Below are 12,930 nucleotides of genomic sequence, written 5' to 3' on the forward strand. Positions count from 1 at the left end.
AAGACGTTATGCCAATAAGACACATCAGACAATGCTTTTACCTACATTAGTGCTAGTTAAAGACTGTACAATTACCTTTATACAGCTGCGGTATGCTACAGAACCGCCGACGTCCTCAGCCGAGGCCATCCCTCATTTTGTGTTTCGAACACTCTCAGGATGGGGATCCTCAGTATTGATCGGATGATTTTGGATTACGTGATTTGGCCTTGGTTGACTGGACCTGATGCTCTTCCGCTCTTTCTCTAAAATATCTGCCAGCTCCTTTAGGAATTCGTTGTGGCGCCATGTATATCTTCCTTTGTGCTATGGCCACATGACAAGGCGTGAGTATATGTTGGAGAGCTCCTCTTTGTCAGCACAGTGGACAGTTGTTTTTACTTCTAGGTATCATCTATGGAGATTTGCTGGTATTGGTAGCACATTATACACAGATCGGAGGAGAAATCGCACTTGGAATTGCGGGTTTTCAGATTTCTGTCCTGGATAGTAAACGTGGTTCTGTGTCCCATCTTGTCCAGGCCCTCTGGATGCCTAGTTCCACTGCTTTGGTCCGTCTTCTTTCTTCTTCATCACTTCTTATCTCCTTCTGTACCAAAGTTCTCCTCTCTGCAACATCTGTTTTCTTCCAGAGAGTGGTTTTAGCTGCTTCCCTACAGCGATTGTCCCCACAATGTATTTGTGTCGCAACCGTCTCTCTGCTTCACCGACTGCCTCGGATGCTGACCACTTTCTGCCAGTTCGTACTTCTACACCTGCTAGCATCATCATTGGATTCTTTTAAGGTCATAACTAAAGGATGTTAAAACCATTAAATCAATGGTATTAAACTGGATGAAAAATGACAGTCATTGGTTCTTTAAGGACGCTTGGTTCAACCAATCAATTTCAAGAAATTTAGAAATCAAGGAGGTCGAATTCTGTCGATCTGGTTTACAGAATTCAATCAATGAAGGCTTAAAGTTATTTAAGGCCATCCAGACAATCGCCTATCAGAGATCTAGAAATTGGTGACAGTCTATGTGGACCCATCCAAATGTCTTTAGAACATTTTCAGAACACTTTAAATAGTGGTCGTAGAATTCAGTAAAAATTCCATGTGCAAGTTTCAAAATTGGTTACATTAAGTTACATTAATACAAACTCATATTTCTCAAAGATCCCATGGCTATTTAATCCAATATAATTGGATGGTCCAGACAAAATTATCCAAGTTCATTTTATTGGAATGGTATGATTGTCACAGTCCTTTCGACTTTCTGAATTCTGAATATGTTTCTAGACTGTAACTAATTCCCACATTGCTGAGGTTCATTCTAAGTGTAATATTTACATGTATATACATTGCACATGCATAATTGCATATGAATCTTGAAATAAAAAAAAAAAAAAGTAAATAAAATTCAACAAACAAAATTTTATTTTCATATGTTTTAAAAATGAATAAAATTGTTTGGCAAGATAATTATTGCTTATAAATACTAGACTTGATTGCAGAATAAATAACAGAAATGTAATTCTGTATTTACATGGTGTAAATATACACATTAAAGAGTCTTAATCAATAGTTGGTCAGCCTTAAAAACCAAAAACAAAATTTGTTCCAATAAATATTTCTTCAAGACAAAATATCTGATGGCTTTTAAATTATGCATTTCTTCATGAAATACAGCATATCAAAAGAAGATGATACAAAAATAAAACTGATATCAAAATTTAGATCAACAAACTAGCATCATCCACATACCAAAGCATCAGCAATTAAACTTAATTGTGCATATACACTTATAAGCCTGAGCTTATAATAGAACATAAAACATGTTTTAAAAAAAAGTCATTAAACATTGTATCAAAAAGACTTCTCAGAATAAAAAAATGAAAAAAATAATAATAATGATAAACTCAAGAAATAAATAACCAACAAGAGACAAGACACTCGAGGACCTTGGCGCACACTCTAAGAAATGTCAATAAACTTCCTTATCAACTGTTCCTTTCTTTTCTCCTTCATTCAAAACATGATAAAATGTAATGATATCAGCAAGCCACCACAATTATAATCATAGGTGTTTGTATAGGGAAACATACAATCGAAAAATGTACCACTCAGACATTTCCGGCACGCATGGAAGTGCTTTTCCAAGCTTGCCAGAAAGGCCCAGGAGGCTTTCCGATTGAGAAAACTTGGAACTAGGGAAGACTATTTAGGAAAATTAAAACACACAGAAAAAGAAACTACAATCAGAAAATGTACTACTCAGACATTTCCGGCACGCATGGAAGTGTTTTTCCAGGCATGCAAGAAAATTCCAGGAGGTTTTCCGATTGAGGAAACTTGGGACAAGGAAAGACCATGTAAGAAAATTAAAATATACAGAAAAAAGTAACTACAATGGGAAAATGTACCACTCAGACATTTTCGGCACGCATGGAAGTGCTTTTCCAAGCTTGCCAGAAAGGCCCATGAGGTTTTCCGATTGAGGAAACTTGGGACAAGGAAAGACCATGTAAGAAAATTAAAATATACAGAAAAAGAAACTACAAACGGAAAATGTACCACTCAGACATTTTCGGCACGCATGGAAGTGTTTTTCCAAGCTTGCCAGAAAGGTCCATGAGGTTTTCCGATTGAGCAAACTTGGGACAAAGGAAAATCATGTATGAAAATTTAAATATATAGAAAAAGAAACTACAAACGGAAAATGTACCACTCAGACATTTTCGGCAGGCATGGAAGTGTTTTTCCAAGCTTGCCAGAAAGGTCCATGAGGTTTTCCGATTGAGCAAACTTGGGACAAAGGAAAATCATGTATGAAAATTTAAATATACAGAAAAAGAAACTACAAACGGAAAATGTACCACTCAGACATTTTCGGCAGGCATGGAAGTGTTTTTCCAAGCTTGCCAGAAAGGTCCATGAGGTTTTCCGATTGAGCAAACTTGGGACAAAGGAAAATCATGTATGAAAATTTAAATATGCAGAAAAAGAATCTACAAACGGAAAATGTACCACTTAGATAACTTTGGGACAAAGGAAGACCATGGATGAAAGGCGATTTGAATTGCTCACTATTTGCTGATATTCAGCTCAAATTAAGCAAAATGATTACATATTTTTCATAAATAAATAGGTAATAAATAAATTACAATTAATAAATATTTGTCCATCATCCTTCCCGCTATAAGTTGCACCAAGTGATTATTATTGAGTCTGATTTTAAATGTCAGCCATAGAACCTATAAAGTTAAATTTTTTCCAAAATACTGAGTAAACAATAAACATCGCACAAGAATTTGCAATCTCCTTGGCTAAGAGTTTGGTGAATATTTCATGATCAACTTACTCAAAATTCCTTATTTATAAGGGAAAATGAAAGAGAAAATGAATAGAAATCTGAATTATTTGTGACTTAGCGATGTTATGTATAAAACAAGTTATAAAAATATAATGTATGTCAAACTTTGCATAGAATTGGAAAATACAGTTAAAAGTATTGCACAATCAGTGTACAGTGTATCACTTGATTACATGTAAATGCTTATATTTAGATAAAACTTAAAAAAATTCAAAAGCACTAACTATTGTATAACAGATGTAGATAGAGAAAGCATATTGATTCAATATAAGCCCTATATTGGTGACAAGTTCACCCTGTGAACATGATCGAATCATACGCAAAACCTATTTACAATATTTGAAACCATTGCTGCCTTTCATAGAGAAGGAGGATTGTTTCCAGAATTTAGAACCAGCGTTGCTCGCTTTCATAGGTAGGGATGACGTAATCTTCTTCAAAATCTTCGTCATAGTCATCTCTGTAATGTAAAACATAGTCATCTCTGTAATGTAAGTAAAACATAGTCATCTCTGTAATGTAAAACAGAGATGTAATGTAAAACATAGTCATCTCTGTAATGTAAATCAATCAATTGTTTTACATTCTCATTGTTATTTAAACAAGCATTTATTGTATGTAGTGAGTTGTGCCAATTGGATTTCCCTCGAAATACTCATTTTTCTGATTTTATAATCATCGATTTAATTCCAATATTAGAGAATTTTGTTTGAAACTTTAGATGCTGAATAATAATCTTAGCACAATATTTTAGATTTGAAACCAAGTTCATGGTAAAAAATGACTTGTCTTTTACTCTTTTGCCTTGGTATTAGAATTATAACAGACATTAAATAGCAATAAAAATACAAATGTATCAATACAGTTTAGGCCATTAAATACTAATTAATCATTTTAATCTAATTGATAGGGTAACATTGTATCGACCATCTAATGTACACACCTTCTGGAAAATAGTTGTGTCAGGACACAGCTTGCTTGGAAATCTGAAAATAAACATGGAAAATAAGGTTTTGACAAAACATACAATAAAATAAAATTATGGTTGTAAAAGTAACTCACCAAAAATAAATGCTCCCTTTTAACATTAATATTATTATCCATAAACTTCAAGTTTAATGGTGTTATGATAACTTACTGTCAATGTACTTGGGCATAGGCTTTAATGTTGGAAGAGGTAATGGTTTCTGGACACTGTCCACTGACATTTGGATCATTGGTCGGTCAGTCTCCTGGACATTTATCATGGGCATTGCACTCATTGATTGCTCATTTTCTTCATCACTGTCCTCAGACATTCCAGGGCTCATTGGTCGGTCAGTCTCCTGGACTTTGACCACAGATATTGAGTTCATTGGTTTGTCATTTTCCTCGTCACTGTCCTCAGACATCCCAGGGCTCATTGGTCGGTAAGTCTCCTGGACTTTGACCACTGTCCTTGCATTCAGTTTTGGTTCACGTAGTGGCTCCTGAACTTTGTGTACTTTGCTTCCTTCAACATTACAGCCCTTCTGGATAAGTATTGCAGATTCCAATTTTGTGTCATTTTTGCTATTCTTAATTTTCTTGAGTTTTGGCTCTGCAAATAAATATATAATGCAAAGTTAGCAAATAATTTTAAATATTTTTTTACTGTGACACAGTAAAACTAAGCTGATCCTCAGAGATTGATAACACAGCAAGCTGACTAACCAGCTGTCTCCTCCCCATTTTAATTTTAATGCTATATCAGTGGCTCAGATTTTAATGAATGCTTAAAATTTTAACAGGTATGACCTTAATATATGGATTTTTTTTTTAGACATGAACCATTATATCATAACTTCTAAAATCAGAGATCAATCTGGTTGCCGTTATAAACCTCAAGAAAAATTTTTTTTTTGTCCAATCTATCTACATACTTACTATCAGCATTCTCGAAGTCACACGAATCTATATAGGCCTGGATATCTGCCATGGATTTGCGGTATGTGTACTTGTGTACCTCCATGTCTGACTCAGGTTCAGATATTATAACAGTTTTGCTGACTGATTTTGCTGGTTTTACCATTTTCACATCCGCTGATGACTTTTTAGGAACCTTTCCTTTAGGTATTTGTGGTTTAGAATTTCTGACATTGGTTTTGTCCATCTTGGAGTCTGAGTGTGATGTTTTAGTTGGTTTAACTTTGTCTTTGGCCGTTTTTGTCTCAGACTTGACAATCTTGGCAGTTTTACTATCAGTGGATTTGACTGCTTTTATTTCAGCCTTGGCAATTTTGGCAGGTTTAGCATCAGCTGAGTTGATTTGTTTTATTTCAGACTCTGTCCTTTTTTCACCACTTTGACGTTTCTTCTTTTTCTTGGGTTTTTCTTCCTCAAACTCTGCTGGGTTTGAACGTGAGTCAATGAATTCCTGTAGCAGTTTGTTGAATGTTTCTAAATTCTTTTCAAGTCTGAGTTTCTCTTTGCGGTAAATTTCTTTCACTTCAGCATACGATTCATCACCTTCTGTATCACTTCCACTCAAGCTGCTAGATTTGGGTTTGGACTTCTCCACAGTTGGTACGAAGAAAGTCCTTTCTGAACCAGATCTATAACTGTTCTTTTGTTCTAAAATAGAAAAAAAAATTAATCAATATTTATATTTCAATAACATTTCATTTTAGTTCAATAAATCAAAATTCATAATATTAATTTAGCTGATTACAAACAGTTAGGGTACTATGTAAAATTCCTCCTCCATTTTAACCCCAGTGTTCCATTAACATAGGTACTATTACTGCATGTAGACAATAAAACATTAAAGAACATGATAAAACATCAACTGAACATAAATGATGATAAAAACCATTACCTGTAGCCTTCACATAGTATCCTGCTACTCGGAGTACAGAATCCTACAATAACAGAAGAAAAGACATCATGTGATATTGTTTTGTGAGTTTGTTATTTTTATGGTTGATCATTCATTATAAACACAGTCTAGGAAACAGGAGAATTAAAATGTGTCTAAGAGTGAAAGAATAACATTTGTTACATCAGCTAGATGATTAAGTTATACATGTAAATAAAGATCTAATTATTTTCTTTCATTCTTGTCCAAGTTGTCTTTTAACTTTCAAATATTATAATAGTATATACCTATCTATTTAGATAATCTTCTGTAAAATACTTACTTCATAGATTTGTTTTCTGAGATTCTGCAAGTCTGAAAGTAGAATATATAAAACTTATTCCAAAGTACTTATACACCAAGTGACTAATGTGTTAAAATGTTATTGAAGAGTCAAAGAAAGCAATTAAAACTAATGGTAATAAAGGAATGAATGCATCACTGATCATATGAGAGGAAACTCAGAGATAGAAGGGGAGATAACCAAAACATAGAAAACTTACCTCGCTGTCTCTTGCGAATATTGTCCACAATTCTCTCAAGGCTCACATCTACCATCTCAGTAGCAACATATGGCTGGAAATATAATAAATATTATAAAGAAAAATATTTATAGGCGCTTGAGATTTGTTTTTGGTGAAGAAGATATAAGAACATTTTGTCTTCATGAGCTTAACGGTCAGGGGGTGAATTACTATTTTGAAAGCATTCAGTGATTGTGGTAATATTTGAATATAATCAACAGGTGTATAAATATATGAAGTATCCATTGTTATATAGAATAGATTATTGTCATGTATAAGATTTTTCAATTACCTTTGTATCAAAATCCCTGATGAAATCATCCAATTCTGAAAATAAATGGAAACAAGGTTACCATGGTATCTCTCAAAACATTATTTTCTTTCTTAAAAAACATTATTCTGTTGGCTGTTAATAGTCATTTAATGTGTTTTATGTAACTGTTACCTAGTAATTCCAATGTCTGAGGGGACAGCTCGAATATTAACAATGTAATTTTAATATTGAATTGTTCAAGTATAGTTATTTAGCACACTGCTAAGTACCTATGGTTCAAGCAATTAATTTTTATATATATTTCACAATAAGCTTACCATACATCTTCTGAATAGAATTCTTGCTCAGTATTTTGAGTTCTTGTTCTTCCTCCTTGGAGGGGCCATTTGACTGGAAATTAAATACAGAAAATAAATGATAATTTCAAGAGGAAATTTTAATCTATTCCTGGGCATTATAATATTTTCTTATTTCAAAAATTTGTATGTTCTCTTAAGAATTGCAATCTTTTTTGGAGAGGATAAATGTGTAGATTGGTTGACCCCAAGTTTCTTCTAACCTTGTTACCACACCTTGACATTCTGACATCTACAAAACATCTGTCTGTCGGAATGTGGGACCGGAAATAAAAGGGGATAACTACAGTAGTTGGAACAGCAAGAAGGATTGTATACTTACTCGACAAATCTTTCGTGCCTGTCTTCTGAGGTCTACAATATTAAGAGTAATGAAATTTTGATAACTGATACTTAGTCAAATGTCAAAGTTGTCAAAAAGGAATGAATCTATGCATTTATATCACCATTGAATACAGCCATACCAAAATAATGCACATATTTCCAATATGCATTAAATGGAACTAGTTACTGTTGCTCATCAATGTATTTCATAAACATGTGCAGATGTATTTGAGACAGAGCCTAGGCAACATTTTATACGATGTAACTCAGAAGTACATTTAGTATACATGTACCACATATTGCTATGATCCATGCTCAAGGTAATAAGCCGCGCGTTACCACTTTAGATATGTAAAAATGTACACATTTTACATATAGCCTACATTTCAATATGCTTTATGATTTCATGACAACCTACAAGGTGATATAGATAATTTCCTAATCTGTTGAACTTACTTCGTCTGGACTGTTCTAAGTCCTCCTCAGCAGCTATCAATAACTCCATTTCTCTGTCAATGTCCACATTGGGCTGTAATAGAATTAAATTACTGTTATTACATTTTATACAAATTTTAAAGTGGGTAGGAGGTTTTTAAACCACAGAGATTATTTTTTAACAGATGAATACAACAAAGATGACAGGAACCTTCTTTTAAAAAAAAATCTGTTCTAAAATTCATTGTCATTGGTCAATCAATATCAACTGGTACAAATAACACATTCAGAGTATATAAATAATAAGATAAATCAACTTACCCTGAGTGTGTCAATTTCCCTTCTGTAACTATCATACACTACAAAGGAAAACCAGAGAAGTTAGGCTAATTACATACATATGTCGTTAGAATGTAGACTCCAAGTACATTGAGTAAAATTCAGCAGTTAGATTAATTAAGTGATACATTTAACAGACTGACTGAGCTTCTGTTCATTGTTGATGAAAAATTGAATTATGATATTAACTTTATGAAATACATGTAATGATATATCTATATTGATAAGTCATTATACTTTTAAATGAAATATTGAGGATGTTGAAGCTTGCAACTAAGCACAATAAGAAAAGTTACAACACTCAGTCAATGTATGTGTAGCGGGATTGGGTTGATCATCATTGGCCAGGTAGCTCAGTTGTAGAAAATTAAGCTAGTGTTCGGAGGCCCCAGTTTCAAATCTTGTTCTGGAAGCTATATTTTCTCCTCTCCTTTTACAGCTTACATTGCAAGCCTACATTAACTAAATAAACTTACGGCAATCATTGAGTTTTCCAGATATCGTCTTCAACTTTTGTTCTGTTTCTGCTGTAGGTACATATGTCTACAATTGAAAAAATATAGATCTTGCGTTCCTTGGGGGAATGAGTAAATTATATTATACTGTAATAAACTGTAGTTTATGAAATCAAAAATTTTAAACATGATATGTTTGAAATTATAATCAAATTATTCATATTAACTCAAGACAAAAGTATGATAAAATATGCATTAAAATATAAATAATCATCTATCATATAGAAATATTTACCCTCTGACGTCTGTATTCACTCGTCCTCTCTCTTGCTGGATCTGGATCGAAAGAAATTGATGTGGGATGTAGAAAATGATTTGAAGGAAACCAATACTAGGCCTTACACCAAAGAGCCATACAATGTAGTCAACTCAAACGAATTCCGATTTTAATAACTAATTGCAATATTAACTGTCTTGGACAATTGATAATTATACACACTCAATCGACAAAGACTGAAAAAAAACTATCAACTCAAACGTGATTGAATCATTGACGGACCTGGTTGACGCAAATAAATTTTGGAATAATTTACAATACCCGGCTTATTTTGCTTGATGTCCCACTACAGTTGCATAAACATAATCATATGTACTTACTTTCTCCAAAAGACAAGATGTCCGGGACTTTATATTGATATGTATCCATTGTAAACGTGTAGAAAATAAACCGTGTGTGCAGCACCGGATGCAGTTTTGTAACTAAGCGCCGCGAAAACTCACGTGATGACACAATGCAGTCACGTGATAGAAACACCACGTGATCGCCGGGGTCTCGTTCGTTTCGTTTGTATCGTAAAGGTAGCAGTGTACAGTAAGACCGAATGGTGAGATTTTTATTAAGCAGAAAGCCCCTGTTTTATTATATGCATAAAAAGTTCAAAAATGTATATGTCCTAAAATTGGTGAATTCAATATAGAGAATTATATGCAAGCTTCACATTTGCATAAAGAAATTCCCCAAAATGGGTTCGAGATTAATGGTTTAGAGGATATCCGAATGTGCGTCTAAGATGGAAAAACTCAATACTGTAGCAGCAAAAATTGATAGCCGGGGTACGAGGTAAGCTTAGATTGCTCAAAAGTTTAATGATATACCTATGTCGAAATAGGCTCAGATCCGCTATCACGGCAGTGATGCTTGGTTTTAAACTGTGTTCAAGAAAAAAAAAATCTCCTAGAGGGGGTGTAATTTTGGGTTTAAAATCCCAATTTTTTGCATTTTTTCAAAAAAAAAAACAAACACAAATTTGGTTACCATGGTTTTTACAGGCTCACAACACCACAAAAAGCAGACGTGTCCAAAAATGAACTCTGCATTACAATTGAAAATGTTGTGTAGATTAAAAACATATATACTTTGATATAGATGTCATTTAAGGTTAAAAAGCTGTGTGTACATAATTTTTTTTCAAATCTACTGTACACTGCCACCTTATAGCATAAATTGATAGTGTAAACAGACAGATGCTTTGGACGAAGTTACTACTGACTAATAAGGTGAATGGAAAGATTTTAAAGATTGTTAAATATCTAGGGTAGAGTGATCTTAAGTCGGACACGATCTAGAGTCGGACATTTTTAACACGTCTTACCGCCCTTATTCCGGTTACCACGTTACAAAAAAACGCTGTCTACATGCTAAATGAAGTATTGACTTTCTAGAGTTGTCTCCCGTTGATAACTTTCTCGTTTACATATTTTGCCAAGTCTGATCGCGAATAGTAGCAAAAGCGGTACATTTCACTGTGAGAGCGGGTAAAGTTTTGTGATTTCAAACTGATATGAGAAGTCATTTCTTTTGATTATTACGGCATGCAACTTAAAGCTGAAGTTTAGCTGTAAGATTTGTGTAAAACAAATGCAGAATTATCTTCAATTTGCCGATAGACACAGCATTTTATCTGATAATTTGGTTCAAAGTCGCAAACGTGATTTGATCTTGAGTCGGACACCAAAAATGTCCAAAACGATCATAAGTCGGACAGTGAATTTTAACATTATACCAGTGAATATATGTGATATATAGACATAAAGAGGTGCTGTAATTACCCTTTTTTCATCATATAAGTTTGAAACTTTCATCCCTTATTTTTTTTTATAAATATTTCTTATCTATTTTTTATTTTCTAATCAGTCTTTTAAGTTTCCTTTCAGGTCACCATTGGTATTCTTCTTTAATTTTTAATCAGGATGTATGGCAGCGCACATTTAAGTAGAAAAACGTGTGTAGCCCAATGAATAAATTTTAAAAATATATATACAACAAGATTTCTCATATTTTATTGGTGCCATCCTGTTGATTGTGCAGTTACATAATGTACTTTGTAAAGCAAAGAAGTGATATCGAGTACGCAATACACGAATATTTTTACTTGTCCATCAAATAGACAATTTTCTCTGACATATCAATGGTATAGGCCTATATATCAAAACTCATTCTCTGAATCATTTATCTAAAATATCGGCAACACAAGCTACAATGTAGACACAGTGAACTTTAATTTGGGATGGCCATGACTCATGATTAGCGCGGGAAAAGGATGTTGTCCATCCAGCCATCCTGGAATTTGGACACAGCACTTTTGGTTGGATAGTTTTCAATTCTTTTTAAAGTAATTGGAGCAGGTTCTGCATGTGTTTATTAGGAACACCGGAGTTGCTATTGGCAATCGTCAATTCCTGAAAATGTTTGTGCTTTGCAAAGGACAAAGTCTCCTAGCATCAAAAAATGTACAGTGTATTTCAGAATGGGTTTAGAGCGACAGGTATTTCTCCTTATTCAACTTATGCAACCACGATAAAACACAAACTCAGATTAGGCAAATACATGTAGTTGTTTAATGATAAGGCCAGTGTGCTCGCCACGTCTGACCACGTAACATCGATACATAGCGCGTTTGAACTGCAGATCCTTTTCGTGGTTTAGTACGTCATGTTCTAAACTTTTACTAACATTGATAATTTTTCCCTGGAATCTTAGTAATAACTGAATATACTTTCAAGGAACACATTATGTTAAAACATATAACAACCCAATTTCAAGCATTGTATGAAACAAAATCAATATACATTCCCTTATTAAAATTGACCGCAGTTTCTTTCGTTTTTCAGTCCATGAAATATCTACAACTATTTCGTCAGGCTCATTTGTTATACAAGCTATATTTATTGATTTCCCAGAGATACACTGTATGTAAGGTGGAAACATTTTAAAGTGAAGTATATAGCCACATCACGTGCCCGCAAACGCACGTGTATCTATTCAATGTCGGAGCAAATGTAATGTTGTAGCATACACAATACAAAATGCATTTTTAGTCATGTGCAGTTTGCTTGACAACTGGCGATATGTCAATTACCGAAAGTAATATGAACAACAAATTTCTTATTTAATGATAAATGACTAATATTTTTGATTCAGAATTGTATAAAATGTTAACTTAATCCGATTGTCCGACGTAATATCAAAGCGATCTGGACTGTCCGACTCATAGTCAAATGCGTCCGACTCTCGATCGAATTGCAGGTTAGGTACTTTATTTGCTCTGTATTGTATTGTAAGGTAAAAAACGAGAGTATCGAAATGGAAATATGATGCAGAAAGTGTGCTCTCTCGGACGGTACCCATTAGATTAATAGTGGTCTTCATATCTCGACGTACTGCTGTTCTGAACATAAAGGGTGTCCGACTTACGATCACTTTACCCTATATATGACGTCATAATATGTGTAAGGGTTGGCAGTAATGTGTCAGAATTGTTTAGCTGTCAAAATGGTGTGGGACAGGGAGGAAATCTATCACCACCGTTATTTGCCTTATTTTTGAATGATTTATCAGACCATCTTGGAAAATTTTATAATGGGCTCTCTTATCTATCAAATTTAGTTCATGATACTTTTGATGATGATACCATTGAAGTGTTTTTAACATT

At 33.8% G+C, this 12,930-nt stretch overlaps 1 protein-coding gene across 1 annotated transcript; it reads right to left on the reverse strand.

Moving 5' to 3' along the window:
• Window positions 1–1,459: 1,459 nt before the first annotated feature.
• Window positions 1,460–10,034, reverse strand: LOC138336046 (DNA ligase 1-like). Its single transcript, XM_069285319.1, has 15 exons — window positions 9,596–10,034; window positions 9,234–9,274; window positions 8,960–9,026; window positions 8,466–8,503; window positions 8,166–8,238; window positions 7,708–7,739; window positions 7,347–7,419; window positions 7,048–7,082; window positions 6,735–6,807; window positions 6,515–6,546; window positions 6,193–6,235; window positions 5,262–5,948; window positions 4,495–4,935; window positions 4,300–4,342; window positions 1,460–3,816 (listed from the first exon to the last, which is right to left on the reverse strand). Exons 1-15 carry the CDS (start codon window positions 9,642–9,644, stop codon window positions 3,744–3,746), a joined length of 1,800 nt encoding a protein of 599 aa, XP_069141420.1. The 5' UTR covers window positions 9,645–10,034; the 3' UTR covers window positions 1,460–3,743.
• Between the last annotated feature and the right edge of the window lie 2,896 nt (window positions 10,035–12,930).

Source organism: Argopecten irradians, chromosome 12, assembly GCF_041381155.1.
Source record: "Argopecten irradians isolate NY chromosome 12, Ai_NY, whole genome shotgun sequence".
NCBI classification, from domain to species: Eukaryota; Metazoa; Mollusca; class Bivalvia; order Pectinida; family Pectinidae; genus Argopecten; species Argopecten irradians.

Bases quoted from the DNA above. Each gene is read 5' to 3' on its own strand.
- LOC138336046 (XM_069285319.1), bottom strand. From the start codon at position 9,644: ATGGATACATATCAATATAAAGTCCCGGACATCTTGTCTTTTGGAGAA. The intron at 9,275-9,595 runs GTAAGTACATAT...CTTTCGATCCAG, and splicing joins CATCTTGTCTTTTGGAGAAA to ATCCAGCAAGAGAGAGGACG. The intron at 3,817-4,299 runs GTGTGTACATTA...TTTACATTACAG, and splicing joins ACACAACTATTTTCCAGAAG to AGATGACTATGACGAAGATT.